This window comes from Metopolophium dirhodum, chromosome 3, assembly GCF_019925205.1.
Source record: "Metopolophium dirhodum isolate CAU chromosome 3, ASM1992520v1, whole genome shotgun sequence".
Classification (NCBI taxonomy): Eukaryota; Metazoa; Arthropoda; class Insecta; order Hemiptera; family Aphididae; genus Metopolophium; species Metopolophium dirhodum.
Genome location: NC_083562.1, coordinates 21,024,330 through 21,044,727, shown reverse-complemented (window position 1 = coordinate 21,044,727; position 20,398 = coordinate 21,024,330). Strand labels below are relative to the sequence as shown.

Here is a 20,398-nt window from a genome sequence, read left to right as displayed (position 1 = left end):
ATTTTAAAATAATATAACATAAAAACACAATCCTACTATTTATAATGCATATTTATTATTTAATAATGAGTTTATTACAATTTTTTTTTTTTATTGAACAGTTAGTTTTAAAATGAAAATCTATTTTACGTACTATGCAATTTTGGCGTCTAAACTATTATTTTACTAAATATACAGAAACATTATTATATTAAAAATATAATATTTTATATTATACAAAAATAAAATTACTACTACACATAATACATAATATATACATTATATACATCTAAACACACATAAATTAAAACATGTTTTTCATTAGTAGATACCAGATTCATAAGCAAGACGCAGGACCAACTTTTAAAACAATTGGTAGGCGACGGCGTCGTTTTTTTATAAATGGCTCTAGCACTTCACTAGGTAAAGAAAATATATCTTTTTTCAAACCATTGTTGTTAGACATCTCATAGATTTCTGAATATGGAAGAGTTGATCTCTCATACACTAACTTTTGTGACCAATCACTACGATCTTTATGCTGAGTTAATTGTACAGAAAAATTAAATTGTTTTGCTTTAACTGCTGGTCCAATAAAATTTACCTGGCTGAAAACAATAATAAACATTAAATTAACAATCAATAACTGTTTAAGTACTAACATTTTGTGTTCATATATTCTTTCTTTTTAGTTTTTAACTATAGTATAATATTTTTTAAATTATTGAGGTGAAACAAATATTATTTTTGAAGTAATATTTCAATTATTTACTGAATAAACAAAATCCTTACATCTTTACTCGTCTAGGTGGCATAGATGAATGAGCAATTACAGCAAAATATTCACAGTGAGATAATAAAAACCACTTGTATGTTTGATTATTATTGGGCAACATAATATCAAGAGTCTATAAAAAAAAATAGAAATTTAGTAAAACATTTAATTATACAAAAATTTACATTTAAAATATAAAATAATCTAAAGCCTATTTTTCTAACAATTGTTTATTAAAATGCACCTGTTCTGATCCAGTTAGAATGCAGTTATTGTGATTATTAATCATATGGGAGTGCAGTTCAGGATAATAACCTTTCCAAGCACAATTAGTGAAAAAACATTGGTAATGTCTATAACAACATTCTTGCTCATGAACTTCTTTTTGACCAACAAACATTTGCTGCTTACACCCAGTTAAAGCATTTCTACAGGGAAACTTTACCAAATAACCAACCTAAAAACAAAAACATTTTGATAATTGATAATATTTTTGTTACAATTAATATATATAAAGTAATTCACTTTTTCCATGTATAGGTTACGTTTTGAGTTGAAAGGATTTCTACATGTTGGACAATTTTCACACATAAGTACACATTTGTTACAAATTAAATGTCCGAGTAGGCATTGAAAAATGGGAGGGACAATATGTTCAAAACATACAGGACACTCAAATAAACGTATTAACTGATCGTTAAGGTCCACATATGTTTCTGGATGTTCTTCAACACGTACTGGTGCTGTTTCTTCCGTTGCTCTAGATCTACATAATTTTAAAGAAAATTGATTGAGATTTTTAAAAATTAAATTTAAAATAATGCATATTATATGCTTTCAGTTATAAATTAACTACAGTTAATTTTTTTTTAAATAAATGTTATAATAAATTATTCAATTATTATGTAGGTAGTATATAAAATATGTTGTACAGTGAAATGTCCTAACATTGAACATTCACAACAATACTTTATTTTCTGTTTATCTACAGTGGGAAGAAATGTTATAGTATTTTGTTCTTATTTTTTTTTATCTTTTGTGGGTTTAAAATTTAAATACAAACTTACTGGTTATTACTATGCATTGCACATGTTAATGTAGGATGAGGAATTCTCGAGATTGTTTCACTAATATCCTCATTAATAGAATCAACTATTTCATCAATTCTAACTGAATTATTAACAGTCTCACTTTCTGTATTATTTAAGTCTACATCAATTGTTCTACTAACTGAACTATTATCATTATTAAGTATGTCAGAATGTATAACATGTCTGAACTGAGATGGGCCAGGAATAGTGTAATCGGTAAGTGGTAATATAGAGCCACTGAAAAAAACGTAATAAAATAAAATTACTTATAAAACCAAGAAAATATTAAAAAATGTATAATAATTGTTAAATATTATTATCATTTACTGAAAATTGTGTTAGTAGTATCATGTAATTCATGTTGTAGCATTGTATGAATATAACTCATAAACCATAAAATAAAACATTTTAATTTTTAAGTTATGGGATAACAATAAAAATAACAATATACCTACTGGTGAAACTAAATAAAAAAGTATAAGATAATCAGAAGAGTTGAAAAGTATCTAAAAATGTATTATGGATCAGTTGTGACATATTTGTTGATGAGCAAATTTTTTCAACATCATATATTTACCCATAAATTAACAAATTCACATTGAACAATTTTCTTATTAGGTTGTAATTCAAATACGAGTAAACGTCGATCCTTGACATTTTCATCGAATTTTTATTTTATCATTTTCTATATACGATTAAAACATATTCAAACTATTTTGAGCTATTTATAGACATTTTCAATTTTATTTTGGTTTTTTTTTTACAATTGTTAATACAATTGTTTTCTTTGGGTCGAAATGCTTGAATATATAATTGTATAGCAGTTTAAAAATTTTAAATATTAAAGATACCTACATAGGCAAATTTTTTTTTATAAGCAATTAATGTTCAAATGTTCACAAAATTCATTAAAATCCTGAAAATTTGTAAATTATTAATTTTTTATAAATAAGGATTAAACATTTTAAATAAAGTTTTTAATAAGTATATCATACTGTAATTGAGGTACACGTGTCGTATGCTATCTACACATTTTCTCATTCTATTTTTAATACATTAACAACTTGTTACGTTTGTATTCGTATTTGCTTTGTCGTCTAGTATGTGTTCGGTGTTTGATAAACGTATGCGTACTTGTATTTTAGTGTTTATTTGAGTTGTATGAAAATGAATAGTTTAGTTGATTTATACAGATTGAACTTGTTTGGTGCGGGGTAAATGAATTTAAAGTTGCACAAATCAAAAAAATAACTGGCAGAGGTCATCATAGAGTCTTGGATTGGTTCAATCTATATTGAGACCTTATGGCAGAGCAGTTTAAACAACATGGATAAGGATAAATAGTACAAATAGACAAATGTATCTATCAAGGAAAAAGTAAGTACAATAGAGGAAGACTACAACGTCTTGGAAATTGTAAACCTGTTGATAATAAAAATACTGATGGTAATGCCAACGATACTTCCGAAGATAATTCTAAAAAAGAAAATCAAAACTAAGATACTAATAAAAATTATGGCAGCTGAGTTCAAGGACCTTCGGTGTTTGGCATGTGCTGTTTGCGTGAAGATGGAATTTTGGAACCCTATTTTTTTATAGTCAATAAGAGGGATCAAGAAACATTAAGATTTATGACCAATAATAATTCAACAAATAGAATCAGGATCAACAGTTAATTCAGATGAGTGAAGACTGTACAGCACTTTAAAAAATCACAGTTTTCTTTACCAAACTGTAACCCAAGTAAGAACTTCATAAATCCACATACAGGTGCTCAAACACAAACAATTGAGTGTTTATGGAGACACGTAAAAGTAAAATGTAATAAAAGATCACGTGGTGCAACAAACCTCCTCGAAAGGCAATTACAGGAAGAATGGTGGCGTTCAGTCCATCCAACCGAAGTCTTTGAAAGTTATTTAAGAGACATAAAAGATACATTTAATATAAGACAACTATAATTTCAATGACAACTGTAAAACTACAAGCTCTAATAAAAATGTTTAGGTAAGTTAAGAATACATTTTTTCGCATAGATAGTATACGACTCAAGTAATAATTTTTTTGTAGATAGCAAACACCAGTAGATAGCATACACTACAGCTGTACCTTTGTATGCTATATATAAAATAGGTATTATATTTTATGATGACATTTTTAATTCATTAGCTCCTTCGTGGTTTTGAATAATTTCATAAATTCATATAAAATGTAATACATTTTCATGTATTACATCCACCGGTAGATAGCATTTGGCACGTGTACCGTAATCAAAAAATCAATAATTATATTTATATATTTTTATATATTCATAAAATTGATTAAATTTTTTTGGTGTATTTCAAATATTATAGATACTTTAAATGTTCACAAAATGTAAATATGACTAATTGCCATACATGATAAAATTTTCAAAATATTTTGACTCTTTTTAAACTATTTATAGACACGAGAAATTTTCAATATTCATTCAAGTATTCTAGACTGACAAACCTCCTTCGCTTAGAATCAGTTTTTGTATACAATGATTTATCATTGTATACAAATTTAACATATCCATTACAATGATATACTTGACAACCACTGTACAGCAGCAGCCTAGTAAAGTGTTAAAATAATTTTATTTTTATTCGAATACTACTTTAAATACTTTTTTTAAAAATTATTCAAATACACATTATTTTTTTAACTCATAATTTGTGATAAAACAAATTGTTCTATTAAAAATTGGGCACATTATAAGTTATAAACAATAGTTTTTCTATTTGAATGAAATATTACTGACCCATGTTTTTCCAACCATTCCAAAACTGATAAATATTAGCAGGAAAAAAAATATATTCTTCTAATGCATATTCCAAGTACAAAATAAAAGTATTCTGTAGAAGACTGCAGCAGAGCTTTCCCCACTTTCTACCTTTTTTGGATTTCATTTGTTCCTAAGAATTATTATTATAAGCAAGTTACTTACTGATTACTGAAAACATCATTATTAATTATCAATAATGTTCTAGACGCATCCACTAAATTGTTGTTTATTCTTGTCGCTGGTATTTCTGGAGTATCTGGAGGAGATTCGGGTGATGGACTTAAAGGTGTTGGTGACATAATAAATGGAACAACTCTTGTTCTCGGAGTTTCATTAGATACATCTAAAGTACCATCTCTATTTTCTTCATCTGCATTTGTGTTATGGTTTTCAGAAGCTGAAAAATGTGAAGATCCTCTATCATCACCAGAATCTTCATCATTATGAGATGAAACACTTGAGATACTTTCTTGACCATGACTATATTGTATAAAAATAAATTAGCATAATACATTTTATCAATCAATTTTATAATGAAAAATTAAAGAGAATAATGTTGTTAACTAACTAGACTTCATCATATTGGTTGTCAGGCTCCATTACATGTTCTAGTACTTCAGGAAGTTCTTGTTCTGGAGTTTGTGATCTGTCAGGAGGCTAAAAATAAAATTAATTTCCAATTAATATAAATATTGATTTTTGAAGAAAAATATATACATATAACATATTATTAGGTATGTTTTAGTTTCTTAATATGTTAGCTATCAAGAACACCTGTCATACTTTGTATACTTGTGCAAATTAAATATATATATATTCAAAGAACAAATTATGTCGCAAAAAATAAAAAAAACCATGAACATGTAATTGGTTATGATTTCTAAAATACATTTAATAAAAAGATCCTATACATATATACATATGGGCGCCGAAGTGGATATAGTCATTTGTTTGATTTATGCACAGTGTAAAAGAATGTAAAGTTCCTCACACCATACTTTCTATATAGTGCTATAGTTTGATAGTGTCATACAGTTTCTAATAAGAATTCACTCCATTGAGAGTGTCAGCTGTCAGCTCATGTTTCTTCGTGGAAAAGGGGGGGGGGGGGGTAATGATATCATGCTTACAATATTTTATACAATGTATATTGCTCATAGTTAAATACAGCTAAATCTCCGTAATATTTGATATCTGATGAGCAATGATAATAACTTTGAAGTTGACTCAATGAACGGAAAATAAGAGAAAACAATTATAAACATTTAATTATATTGGTTTGGTGTTTAAATGTTTGTGTAACCATGTTATGAGAACATTTTTCCTTCTTCTATAAATCCTTAGATTTTTCCATTTCTATATGTATTTGGTACAAAATATACACGTTAAGTAAAATTATATAGTCTTAATTAGTTATTTCTATCTCAATGACAATAATACAATAATTTCTTCTTAAAATCTTTATTTGATGTTAGGGTAATTTATGGATAGCAATATTACACTTTTGAAATAATTTACAATTATTGTGAACCTAATTAGTCTGACAAATAAGTATTTTAATCATTTGATAAAAAACTAATTATTAAATATAGTTTAAAACAGGGACTGGACCGTTATGATTTTATCGGTTTAGATTTAGGATATCAAAAATTTAAAGTTTTGGTTAATACTGGTTTTAACTATTTATTTAAACTTGATTTTTTACAACATTTTTAAGAACCTTTATTTAACAACAGCTATTTTTAGTAAGCGCTTTTCAGTATTTAGGTTATATAATATCTAAAATATTATCACTAAAGCTAAAAAAAGGTAGACAAGTGGGTACCGCTCTGCTGTACAGTAGTTGTAGAGTATGTCATTGTTATGGATGTGTTATATTTGAATTCAATGGTAAACATTGCATACTAAAACAATTCTGAGCAGAGACGTTGTATCCTCCCACAATTAATAATCCTAGTATAAATACTAAAAATCATCAAATTAAAAATTAAAAAAGAGAAATTATTAAAAATCAAAAATATCTCATGGCTCTAAATAGCTCAAAAATAGCGTTTAGTTGGAAAATTTTATCGTGTATGGAAAATACTAAAATAAATATTTGGTGAAAATTTCATGGTCTACGGTTGTTAGTTTTTAAGTTACACTAAAAAAATAAAATTGATGTTTATCAAAACCCGTATTTGCGTAAAATTCCCTATTTTTTTTCCAACGCTTTCAAAAACGACTGAGAATTTTCAATTTTGACCTCCTGAATGCACCAAGTAGATTCGGTTTTCTCAGACTTTTACTTTTATCAGAAGAGATGCAGATGTTAAAAATCGGAGAATTTTTATCACCACAAATGTTGATGACAAAAAAATAACCCATCATTGTGAATACAATACATTCATCGCTACGCTCAGAATCTTAAATATACTATTATATTTTTGTGTGACGATTTATGGAAGTTTGACTGCATCATTGAATTCCAAGCCTTCTAAGAAATACTTAATATGACTATCAAAATCTAAATATTAATATATTCAAAAAAATACCGATTATATTAGTTATTAGTAATTTATTCAACTATTAGAGAAGTACAACATATATATGAGTATATAATGACTTATGAGTAAATTACTAAATTATCGACACTAACTTGCATTGCCGCAAAAAAAAAAATTGTATTTGATAAATTTCTAGACATTTTAACTCTGGAATGTTGACTTCCAGTTAGTACTATAGAACAATAACCAGTATATCTCCAGTACTATAGCCTCAACTAACTGTTTATTGACGAATTGTTATTTCCAGAAATAATAATTAAATGTTATTGGCATCCCGCCATTCCCGATGCTATCATCTGCTATCGAAATTTTGATACGATAATAGTTAACCTACTACCAATAGGGGCTTATTATCGATTACACGGTCATTGGAATTTATAATATTTTATTTTACAAGTCTGTATAAAACACAATATAATACTACAGTAAAAATTAAATTCTAATTATTGATATAATTTTACAGGTCTACAATTTTATAATTATTAGATATAATTCATTACTACTATAATTCATTATAAATAGATAATCTATTGGAATTTGAAACCAAAAAACTTCTAGTCTATATTTAATATAGGTTTTGATTTCTAAAAAAAAAATTATTTTGGGTTCTGGTCAAAAGATTTTCAAAATGTTTTGGTCTTTTTCATTTCCAGTTCCTGGTTTAAAATTTAAATTACATATAAGATAGGTACATGTGTATTTGAATGATATCTAGTAATTACATTATAATATTATCAGTTTAAAGCAAATAAGATTATAAAACAATATTTATTAAACTCACATGATCGTTGTAACCTCGGTTTGTAGATGAAAAACGAACACGCCTATGGATTGTTCTGTTATTAGAGGGATTATTATCTAAATTATTTCTTATAAAATAAGGATGGTCTGTAAATCTCCTTGATCGTCTTCCTGATCTAGAGTTTCTCAATTGATGTATAGCATGTGACATTGAACTATAATAGCTAGGTCTTGGATCAATATTATTTCTCCAATAATTAAGGTTTAAAGGTTCATCATCACTTTCCTCATTAATTGATACATCAGCTACCTCATTATCTAAAAAAAATAATGTCATGTGAATAAATTGTTCACGTCAATTTAATGTTTTTAAAAGTGTATAATATATAATTACAATACATGTGTTATTTATTTGTTCTTTCTTTTGTTAAACAATCAATATATTAAGTAGTTATTTAAAAGTAAATAAACTAAATTTAATTTATAATTTTTATAATGTATAAATTATGTTAAACCAAGTTTCTAACAATGCATACATATAAAAACTCAGTATAAAAAAATATATTTACTAGATGTAAGAGAGTTTGATGTTTGAGTATTAGGTGGTGTATTATTCAATGGAATTTGCCCAGCTGCTGTTATTTGCTGAGTTTCTGGATCAGTAATAGTAAATCTTACAAAAGGTGATCGGTTTCTTGCAGCATCTCCATTTGCTGTACCTAAAAGACAGTTGACAATTACAATGTTTTATTATTATAAATCTTGAAATGTTGTTTTTTTTTTTGTTAGTGTGATGGTTTAGTCTATTTAAAATTGTATAATATAGTAAGAGCGCTTATATAGTTGTATAAGTGCCCTGTTTACTGATTGCAAATTATACTTAATATTTAATAAAAGGTTGCTTTTTGAATTTCTGAATACATTTTCAAGTATAAATAAGAAGATTTTGTGCTTTCAACAACAAAATCCATTTATATTTTCTGTTTTAATCTCAACGTTGAGCTACCTAACTTTTTTCGTTTTTACTTATCATGACCAAGCATATTACACTGTTTTATTAATATTGTAATGGGAATTTAATTCCGCGAATAAAGATTATTATATAATTATATACAGTTGTATAAGACTAACAAATATGGACCAATTTGTTAGACTTATATTTTCCAGTTTTTTTTTTTTTAATATTTATGAGTATTTAGTTTTTCGGAGCATAATATCTTGGAATAAATTACCAACTGTAAGAAAAATATACTTCTGTATATTTATTATTAGTTTTCATATTAAAATAATTTTTAACTTTTTCATGAAAAATACAAATAATTATAATAATAATTTTTACAGTTACATTATATTTTTATTTGATGTGTCTATGTTTAGCTAGGTTTCGTAATTAATAATTATATTTAGAATAAGCTACTAGTAAATGAATGGCATTTTGGAATAGTGCAATGGTAGATAATAGGTATGTGTATAATTCACACTTGAGACCATGAATGTGCAGTAATTTCATGCTTGAGACTATTAAAATAATAAAAAATTGTTTATATTGAAACCTTATCATTTTTTAAAAATTTCAAACTAAAATATAATTTGATATTCATTCATTATTTTTGCATAAAAAATATATTGTTCACATTTTTAAGAGTATATAAGGAGAATACCCAGGAGACTATTTGTATGTTTTTTGAAAAATATTTTATTATATTAAACTATTTTTTAGCCTAAAAAATTTGTCTAGTGATTGGTTTCTATTAACTAATAGTCATAGATTTTTATTATAACTATATTCACCTAGGTATATATAGTTAGTTTAAAAATTAAAATTAATATATGGTAGAAATTAACAATTAAATGTTTAAATATCTGTAATTATCTTAATTAAATTATGAACTAGTTGAAAATATATGGTGAAATAATTTTAAAATAACTTACTTCCTCCAATTCGTGTCGAACTACTTAAGTTTTCGAAATAGCTTGTATAATCTCTTGATCTACGATATTGCTCATTTTGTTCCATATTATTTGTATCTAAAATAATTAAAATAGAATAAAAAATTTTAGTTTACCTAAAAATGGTTAAATTAATTTAAATTACAAATAATACCAACCTGTTAACACTGGAGGCATTGATAAATGATGACGGCTACTGAAAACTCGACTTGGTCTTTCCATACGGTTAAGTTCTTCTAAATCAATCTGTAATAACTAATACGTTATTATTCATATGAACAATATAGTTTAGTATGACAATCAGTGGCGTATATATAAAAAAAAATTGGTATGGCTAAAATGATTTTAGGTGACCTATTCCTCATAAAATTGTTATACGGACCTATAAAAGTCCTACTGTCCTTCAATCAATACCCACGCCCGTCGATATCTAAGGTGTTGCCTGAGCAACACTTGCACCCAATGTTACAGCTACTAAAAACTAATAACCATAATACTATACTAGAAACATATCAATATGTACATCAGGTAAGAATAGTTCAAATTTTATAGATTGTATCCACTTTTATCTTAACTATAATAATATGATATGATACATATACTATTCAAGTGAACAAACATACTTGGCGGCAACCAGTGAAATAGCAGTAAAGCAACACCTGTTCATCAATTCTACCATCTGTATGTTAGAAGTGTAATAAGTAGGGTTCGGATTTAAAGGCAATATAATCAATAAAAAAAGCATTTAAAATGTAAAAAAAGGCAAATAAAGGCATTTAATTTATATAAAAAGGCAATTCATAAATATACTACAAAATAAAAAAAGTGAACATTTTTTAAACACTTTCAATTGCACACATTTTGAGAAAAATACAAATTAAAAATTAAAACTGCATGCAAAATAAACTAGTTGGTATTAAAAAAAAAATTGACTACCATGTACTTTGATAGGCTGTCTTCAGTAAATACCAAATACTCGATAAGACGATATCGATAAATATTGCGAATAATAAAACCCATTTGTAGTGATATACGCAAGCTGTGTATAAAATTATAAATCAACTGAAAAATTAAACACAAAATAGGCATTTATAAGTACAAAAGGTAAAAAAAAGGCAAAAAGGCATTTATAAGTAAAAAGGCAAAAAAAGGCAAAAAAAAAAAGGTTCTATCGTCTAATAAATTAAATGAAACACATTTTTGTATAAAAATTATTTTTCTATTATGATTAATAAAAGAAAGGCATTTGCCTTCAAATCCGAACCCTAGTAATAAGCCACCTTCTGTGCACTAGTAGGACCGAAAAGTACATTTCATAAATTTTTTTTGTATTGGTAAATTTTTAAAGAAATTAAAATGATCCTACTTGAATAAAAAATTATAAATTATAACATAGGTTCCTACCTAATAATTTAATTTAAATTTTTATAAATAGGTAAAGCCATTATTATAGTTTTAAACATCGGTAGGGAAAGTTATTTCATGTCATGGATAAACCCACAAATTCAGCAAAAACAATTACCAAATGGCTAGTAATTTCCATGATAATAGTAATAGAACTTAGAAGTATATTTATTTCTATTGAGGTAATTTCTTTTTCACACATAACAATACAGTAGTATAAGATAGTAATAGGTAATTCATAGTAAAAATAATAATTTAAAAAACATATGCACCTGATTAGAATTAAGACAACTTTTTGACAAAATATTTTTCTACCTATCTACAATAAATTTAAATTATATATGTTAAGGTGAATGACGACATTTGGTGAATGTTGACATTCACCGGTGAATGTTGACATTCACTGCTGTTTTTGGTGAATGTCAACATTTTGAATGGATATTAAAAATTTGCCAACAGTCACCGGTGAATGTCAACATTCGCAACGATTATCGGTGAGTGTTGACATTCACAATTGAGTTTTGGTGAATGTTAGACATTTTTAGTTAAAATTGGAGTATAGACGTTATCGTGTCATACGTTAAGATAGTAAATGTTTATAGATATGATATTGTTCACACAATATTTAATCGAACGGTGTTTAATGATCTATATAATATTATCCTAGACATTTAGGCATTTAATGTTACGGTATGTGTCTGTCTGCCTGTATCCACTACCTATCTCTCTCTCTCTCAAACACACCAAGCTTAGTTTAAGGGGAAAGTCTAACCTAACTTATGGTTAATTAATTTGTAAAAATTATTTTATCACTAGGTATTCATCTTTTTTTACAACATGTTAACATTCACTAAAAACAGATGGTGCATGTCAACATTCACCAGTGAATGTCTACATCTAAGAAAAAATTGACATTCACCAGAAATTTCGGTGAATGTGACATTCACCGGTGAATGTCAACATTCACCAAATGTCGTCATTCACCTTAACATATACATAAATTACGCAAAAAATTCTTCAACAATTTTAATCAGCTTTATTACAATTGTAAGAATTGGAAATAGAAATAAACAAAATTATAATATAAGTATAGCATTATTGATTAAATAATATACACTTAAGACTTAAATACTTGATCCATTAGGCAATAAGGATCAATTTTTTCAGACAATATCTTGAAATTATCTCAGAGTTTAAAACATAGATATATCTATGCTTATTTTTTCATCAAAATTCTTCAAAACTAATAACATATTACATTCATGATTAAGTACAGATACTCTTCATCCTGACAGTTTAATATAAATAAAAGTATAATCTACATCGAAGAACAAAAACACTAATAAAAAAATTAGTACCTACTTAAAAAATATATATATATTTTTACCAAATTAGATCGTCGATTCGCATAAAGTCGTATATCCACAGATTCGTTTTCGTTGGCAGACATTTTCATACAACAGGACTTTGAGTCAAAACTACATCACACCGATGTTGAGTAAATGTTATACCTATGAGTTAACTTAATATGTTGAAAAAACGGTAAATAGAACAAATTAATTTAGCAAACACGTACTCTACTTTAAAAATTTTATTAGTTCATTGTAGAACAACATTTCAAAAACTCAGAATAATAATTATTTTTAATATTCATGAATCATTTGCATTCACAATAGTTTTATAATAGCTTCTTAGTTCAAAACTTAAAAAACATAATTCAATAGTTGTATCATACATTCATACTATCATTATGACTATTCATTATACATTTTTTCTAATGGTTTGGCAATCCCCAATCTTCATACTAAACACCACGGCTAAAGGTAATCTAGTAAAATGTGATAACGTGAACTGTGCGCAGACGCGCTATAATAGTACAATGAAAGCAGAAAGAAATGGCCATATTATTCTATTCTGTGATATTATAGAAGCACCACAATTTAAGATATACAGCGAGGTGTGTTGATATACATTACACCTTGATAGGGACCTTATCTCTAATCTTAATGGTCGTACACCTGGTTATTAGTTATTACCACGATTTAAGATATGGTTGCCCAACGAACATGGAATGTTATAACAAACAAAGAGTACCTACAACTTACTGGCTTCTAGTTCATCCGGAGTACTACCATTTTTCTATGGTACTACACGACTGTATATCTGTATTCACGGACAATACAGTAACTGTATACAATTATACTGGATACGAGATGAATATTGTGGTTACGAAATGTACTTCAACAGGCGGTGTTCGGGGGGATATTTTCCTTTTCGCATTACTAGCGCTGTCTTAGTGGATACTTATGGAACTAAAACCCATCATACAAATTTCTAGTTCCATAAGTATCCACTAAGACAGCGCTATAGTAATGCTAAGAGGAAAATATTCCCCCGAACTCCGCCTGTTGAACTACATTTCATGGTCAACCCCCCACACCCTCCAACCATGTCGTGACCAGTCCTGTATATTATCTTAGTCCGTGTCTGTATTGTTTTTGTCGGTTTTGTTTGGTTTTTTGTTATCTGAGATAATAGATTACTATATAGCAGCGAGTAAGTGAGTTTTACTTGCTATTGAAATATTATTTTTAACTAATTAATTTAAAATTGTTTAACTTTAATAAACCTTTGAACAGTAAATATTTATTAAAGTTAAACAGTAAAACATATAGCTTTGTTTTGTATCTTCATAATAAATATGACAAAATCAAAAGCTTTCCTTTCATTAGTTATATTTTCTGCAATATTCGTTCATGGTGAGTACTATACTCTACAGGGAGTGGCCCTATGGTATTTTCTGTTGTACTATCTTATATTAAATGTCTTAATGTCTTATGTATTATGTTATAGCATTATAATAGGTAGTATATGAAGTAATCCTTGGAGATATAACTGAATTTATCTTTTTATTGTTATTTTATAGCTCAATCATTATTATTATGCTACCAATGTGTTTCAACACATCCAGGTTGTGGCACACCATTTAAGTGGCTGTGGCATAAAACAATTTCTTGTCCTGAAGAAGATGATTTATGTGTAAAAGTCATTGAGAAAGTTGGAGGTAATTATTTGTATTATACATAACAACATTTTATTAATATTTAATTAAATTATTGACTTTTACTTTATTAATTTCAATATAAATTATTAAGTAAACATCAAAATATTTTTAATTTTGCATAGTTACTGAAGAATATCTATTACATTTTTAGAATTTTTATTTTTAAATATATTGCGTTGAATAAGTGGTCATTAGTGAATATTATAGTCAAGGTAAGCTCTGTTAAGATGATATCAGAATTTTCTGTTCTTGACTTGAGTAATTTTAAAGTCAAATCACCTACCTATAACCAAAATTATTATAGAGTATAATATTTCTAAGGGTTTAACATATAATTTAAGTATGTTATTGATTATTTGACTTAATAACTTTAACACTAATCTAATGTACTATGTACTGTATGTTATACTAGTTAAAGTTTAATTTACTGATTCATTATACTTATAGTTATATTGATACTATTATTTAGATACCATTATGTAAATTTAAGTAAAGGTCTTAAAGTGTTAAATACTAAATAATATTAACAAAAGTTTAGTCACATAATACTCAAGAATTTTTCAGGCTGTGATTGGACAAAATAATACTATTGTGTGATTTTATTATTTTAATTTCTTGATTAAGGCTAAAACTTAGATAATTATATTTTATACATACATGAATAAACTATTTGTATGCATTTTTTAAAAATAAATACATTTATTAGGCAATAATGACTAAAGCAATTCAAGAATGTGTGTATTTATGTATTATACAAATGGTGACCAGACTTTTTCGTTGGACAGTACTCTTTTTTGATGAGTGTCCTTAAGAAGATGTCACACCCGCATGTGTTGTCTCCGTTTTACAAATGTACAACATAGCAAAAACTATTTTGGAACCACTGATATAGGGTGGAAAATTATCTATGCAACATTGTGCCCATATTTTAGATAGGTAACATAAATACAATACAAGTTATTTGCTTCTAAACATTTGATTTTTTTGTTTTTTTCATTTGCTTATAAAAAATAATTGTATACTGCTATTAAAAAAAAGAGCACGCTGTTGCACAGATAAAGTTCTTCTTTACGTTTTGTTAAAATTTGGTAGTTATACAACAAATGTGGTGCGAGAAAAGTTGTCCTGCGCAAAATAGTTTTTGCTATGTTGTACATTTGTGAGACAGACAACACATGCGGGTGTGACATCCTCTTAACAATAGTGTTAAGTACATGGAAGTCTACTCTTTTTTTTTTGAAAATATTATTGGCTAATATCTGTTTATGATTTTTATAATTTGTTTATACATTTATATTTTATGGTTCGACCATGCATGTTTAATTGAATTTATTATCTGTTTTGTTTTATCAGTGATTGTGACTATGACATTACTGAAGATAAAAATTGATAGAATTCATAGAATGACATATTTATAAAGTTTTGTGTTTATTTATTTATATTTTTACCTTTAAAAAATAATTTATGCTTTAGTTTAAGTTTACTTTAAAAATTAAATTACTTAAATTTCATCATAAAAACTAAATGAGTTGACATTATAATTTTAAATAATTGGTTTTTAAAGTTAATACTTGATAATAATAAAAAAAAGGTGGATAAGTGGATGTTGCTCTGCTGTACAGTAGGTTACAATTGGGTCACTGTAATGGATGGTGTTAAATTTGAATTCAATGATATAATATCATTGTAAAAGAAAAACGATTCTGAGCGAAAACGGTCAGTCAGCCTATGATATTACCAAGTATATTTGATGATATTATTGTGAATAAAGTAATTTATATATAACATATTTACGTGGAGCCTTGTTTTAAATTTTCAATCCTTAGCCATAAAAGTTAAACATTTTATACATTTTTAACTACAAAATAATTAATAAATTATAAATTTGATAAATGTTGTCAAAATTTGAACTTTAAATGCTTATAAAAAAAAATCGTGCCTATGTATTTTTAATATTTTTCAACTGCTATTAGAACGATATATCAGGAGCCTTATATTAAATTTTCACGCTTTTTTACCCAGCAAATAAAATTTTATTGATATTTATAGAAAAAAAAACTAAAAAAATTGAAAACTGACAACGTCCATAAACAGCTCAAAAAGAGTCAAAATATTTTCAAAATTTTATCGTGTATTTATTTTCAAGTATCTACAGTCATTCGTTTTTTAATTACAATAAAATAAGAAAATTGTTACATGAGAAATCGAGTAAATATCAAATGTTGTAAAAATATAAATTTCAGACGCTCATAAAAATTTAATTTAAGTTTCTTGTAGACATTTTTTTTTTTGATAAAGGTAGACAAACTTATAAGTAATCTTATATTACATTTTCAAATCTTAGATTTAAAAAGAAAAATTTTTATGAATTCTCAAAATAGTTTGCTAATTTTCGTGATTTTTCTGTATTTTGTCAAAATTTGAACTTTAAATGCTTATAAATAAAAACTGTGACTAAGGATTTTTAATTTTTTTCATCTGCCTTTGAAACAATAACCTAGGAGCCTTCTATTAAATTTTCAAGCTTTTTTACTCAACAGATAAAATTTTATTGATATTTATAGAAAAGGATTTAAAAAGGATTCTAAGATTAAAAATTGAAAACAAGGCTCCACGTAAATAGGTTATATATAAATTACTTTATTCACAATAATATCATCAAATATACTTGGTAATATCATAGGCTGACTGACCGTTTTCGCTCAGAATCGTTATCATTGAATTCAAATTTAACACCATACATTACAGTGACCCACTTGTAACCTACTGTACAGCAGAGCGACGTCCACTTACCCACCTTTTTTTACTTGTGGACAAAGGGACGGTACAAACTAATGTTTGAAATATTTTTTATTAAAATGTGTATTTCAATTGATGTTAATTATATAACGAGTTTTACTATTTCATATCAAAATTATTTTTGATATTAGTTTAATAATTAATTATAATATCACCCTGTGTTCTGCCCACGGTTTAAGATAGTCTTAAAAATTATCTTAAATTGTGTTTCAAATGAAATATCATTTATCAGTATTTAAAATTTTAAAATTTTTTTATACTTATCAAAATATGTGGTCTTGTTTGAATCAAAAACAATAATTATTAATTTTGTTATCTATATAGCATATTGAATATACAAGTAGATTATTATTAATTTTTTTTTCTACTGTAACAATGTAAGATGTATAAATTTGGTATCAAAATATATTATACTTATTTGGAATTCAAAATTTGTTGTTGAAAAATAGTATGAAAAGTATGTATGTAAGGTAGGATTGTGGTGGGTGTTGGGGACAGCCCCCCACGGGCTTGTGTTGAGTAATAACAACCATGGAACTAAGTTTTTAAATCGTTGTATTGAGCTCCTCTACTTAATTTTTCCCAATTCGAGCACTGATTACTTAACAATATAAGTAATATAATTACACGTTAGTTAGTACATTTTATGACAATATTGCTTAATAATTATAAATTGCTTCTAAATTTATTTACTAGAATAAAATGCTATAAATATAATAAAGATATGACATAAAAAATATAATAATTATTAATATTATAAAACAGAATTTTACAAATTGTCACATACAATGTTGTTAGTTCAGAAAAAAAGGTAGAAATGCTAAGGAATAATACCATAATTTGTCTATAACATGGAAATATGCCAAATAGCAAATTTTGCCATATCTATAAAAAAATGTATGGCATTTATGCTTAATAAATATGTCATTATTACTTGGTACTATTAATTTTTTTTTTGTTACTTAGGGCATTTTTAAAGAACACTAATTGTGTTTATAAACACAACATAGCCAATATTATGTCACTTAAGGGGTATTTTTTCAACAAATTATGTGTAGATGCCGTATCTTACTATTTTTTTTTTACAGCACACGCACATGGGTCGGAGAGAAAGTAAATAGTGATTGCTGATATCCTCTTAAATATTAATAATGTTCAATAAACTAACTAACAATCATGATATATAATGTCCGGTTAAAGTTAATTGACACTTAGCCGGCCGAATTCTGCCGGTAACAAAATCTGTTATCAGTTGGTTAGCTTTAACCGACACTTTACCGGACATTGTAAGAACGACCCTTAATCTCTAAGATATTATAAGATATTATTTACAGTTTATAATATGAATACTGGTATCGAATATGTGAACATCATAAATATGAATTTCTAGAGATCAAAAAAGTTTGGTTAAAAAATAATCACATATTATGCTGGATTAATTGATATATTATTAACTTTATTTTTACTTTTACTAAACATAGTATTATAATATACTGAATTATTGAAATATATTTTGAAAATTTTATTAAATAATTTTATGTAGTCATTAGGTAATCAAATAAATCAATAATCACTCTTATTAAAATGCCCAATTATTCTGAAATTTTAATATTTAAATTATTTAAAGTGTTATTTTATTTCAAGTTGATTGTATTGATATTTGATATGCATTATGTTAACAATAATATTTTATTTGTTGAAATTAATTGGGTAAAGCATGGATCTAAGAGAGAAAACCAATATTGAGATTGCGTCCTCTTAAGATTTCATTGTTAAATATTTATTAAACAATATTTTATAACATTTAATTTTAATAATAAGTATTTAATATAATAATTATTATAATTAGATTAACTTTTATTTACATTTTTTTAGCTGAAGAACGTATTACTCGTGATTGTTTGAGTTCATTAAAAGGTTTTCGAACTGATATTCCAGCCGACAAGTATGAGGGTTGCAGAAAGAGTTCTGTGGATGTTAAGCTAGGCCACTATGTGAATAATTCAATACCTGAATTGGATATTAAACGGTATATTTTTTAAATAAACATGAAGTATTACATTTTAATTATTGTAAATATTTACAGAGACTATTACGATTCAACTACCTGGTGCTTTTGTTATTTTGACCATTGGTGTAACTCAGCTAACATGTCTACATCTTCCAATTTGCTTATAGTGTTGATAAGTATATTTTTTTTTGTCCGTAATATTGATCAATGACTTCTCGAATTTACATTAATTTAATGCAAAAGATTCATGTTCATTATTTGTACTAAAAAATCAAACATTGATTTAGGTTTTTGGTTTTATTATTTACAAATAATTTAAAATATTGTTAATAATATTTTTTTCGGAAATATTTTTGTTCAATCATATTGTAAAACTGTTATAAATTTACTTTAATTTATATAATTTATATTTAATTATGATAACTAGAAGAACAATATTGTGATCAGAAATTGTTGTTTAACAATTTATAATAATTATAGCACTTTTACCAAATAGTTTTATAATGATAAACCATTTGTTAAGTTATTCATGTTTAAGGGTATAACTTAAACACCAAACATTTAATTTTCATATCCGTCCAAATATGTTTGCTCTTTTATTATATAACTTTGTTTATTGATACATTATTTTTAAGTATGACTGTATTAAATTATAAATTAGTTAAGGTAATTCCTTAAAATAACAAAATCCGTCCATTTTATACAATTTTTTATTATTAAAACCAAAAATCATCTATACATTTTTTTGTTTTTTTTTTTTTGAAATGAATAATTTTATACTGTTAAATAAGTATTGAATGTATTTTTTAATTTATAGATCCAATCTTTTTATCTTAATATGAAGAAATCATTTTAAGGTAAAATTTTAATTTTTAAATGATTGGTAGAAATTGTGTTTTGTTAGATCTAAATAAAAGAAATTTAAAAAAATGTATATAAAAAGAAGAAAATACATTTAATATAATATATTTAATTAAAATTGTTAAATATTAATATTTTTAATTTTATCCAAAAATACTAACATATTAGTGTTATTACATATTTCATAATAATATATAATATATTCTATTTTAGCCTTTGGGTACTTTTGATTAAATTTTTTCAAAATATAATTTTTTTTCTTATAACCATATTCTAGATTCTTTTAATATTATTATTTATTAGTTATTACTAAGTTACCTATGTAAATATTGCAAAATGCAGATACAATAATTATTGGCCACACAAAT

The 20,398-nt window shown here is 25.9% G+C and overlaps 2 protein-coding genes across 6 annotated transcripts; one reads left to right on the top strand and one right to left on the bottom strand.

Annotated features, from left to right (window-relative positions):
- Nucleotides 1–36: 36 nt before the first annotated feature.
- On the bottom strand, nucleotides 37–13,217 carry LOC132941357 (E3 ubiquitin-protein ligase siah-1-like). Of its 5 annotated transcripts, none has more exons than XM_061009374.1 (13): nucleotides 12,872–13,217; nucleotides 12,683–12,806; nucleotides 10,050–10,146; nucleotides 9,874–9,969; nucleotides 8,511–8,660; nucleotides 7,982–8,259; nucleotides 5,223–5,311; nucleotides 4,817–5,134; nucleotides 1,822–2,082; nucleotides 1,280–1,520; nucleotides 999–1,211; nucleotides 772–887; nucleotides 37–587 (listed from the first exon to the last, which is right to left on the bottom strand). In XM_061009374.1, the coding sequence occupies exons 2-13, from the start codon at nucleotides 12,749–12,751 to the stop codon at nucleotides 317–319; spliced, it is 2,199 nt and encodes a 732-aa protein (XP_060865357.1). In that variant the 5' UTR covers nucleotides 12,752–12,806; nucleotides 12,872–13,217; the 3' UTR covers nucleotides 37–316. The 5 variants fall into 5 exon arrangements, with proteins under 5 accessions (XP_060865357.1, XP_060865359.1, XP_060865356.1 ...); XM_061009376.1 differs by having other exon boundaries at nucleotides 10,050–10,137; nucleotides 12,872–13,216; XM_061009373.1 differs by having other exon boundaries at nucleotides 12,683–13,217.
- Nucleotides 13,218–13,780: 563 nt separating this feature from the next.
- On the top strand, nucleotides 13,781–19,908 carry LOC132941866 (uncharacterized). Its single transcript, XM_061010081.1, has 4 exons — nucleotides 13,781–14,054; nucleotides 14,222–14,359; nucleotides 19,034–19,187; nucleotides 19,245–19,908. The coding sequence occupies exons 1-4, from the start codon at nucleotides 13,997–13,999 to the stop codon at nucleotides 19,378–19,380; spliced, it is 486 nt and encodes a 161-aa protein (XP_060866064.1). The 5' UTR covers nucleotides 13,781–13,996; the 3' UTR covers nucleotides 19,381–19,908.
- Nucleotides 19,909–20,398: the final 490 nt, after the last annotated feature.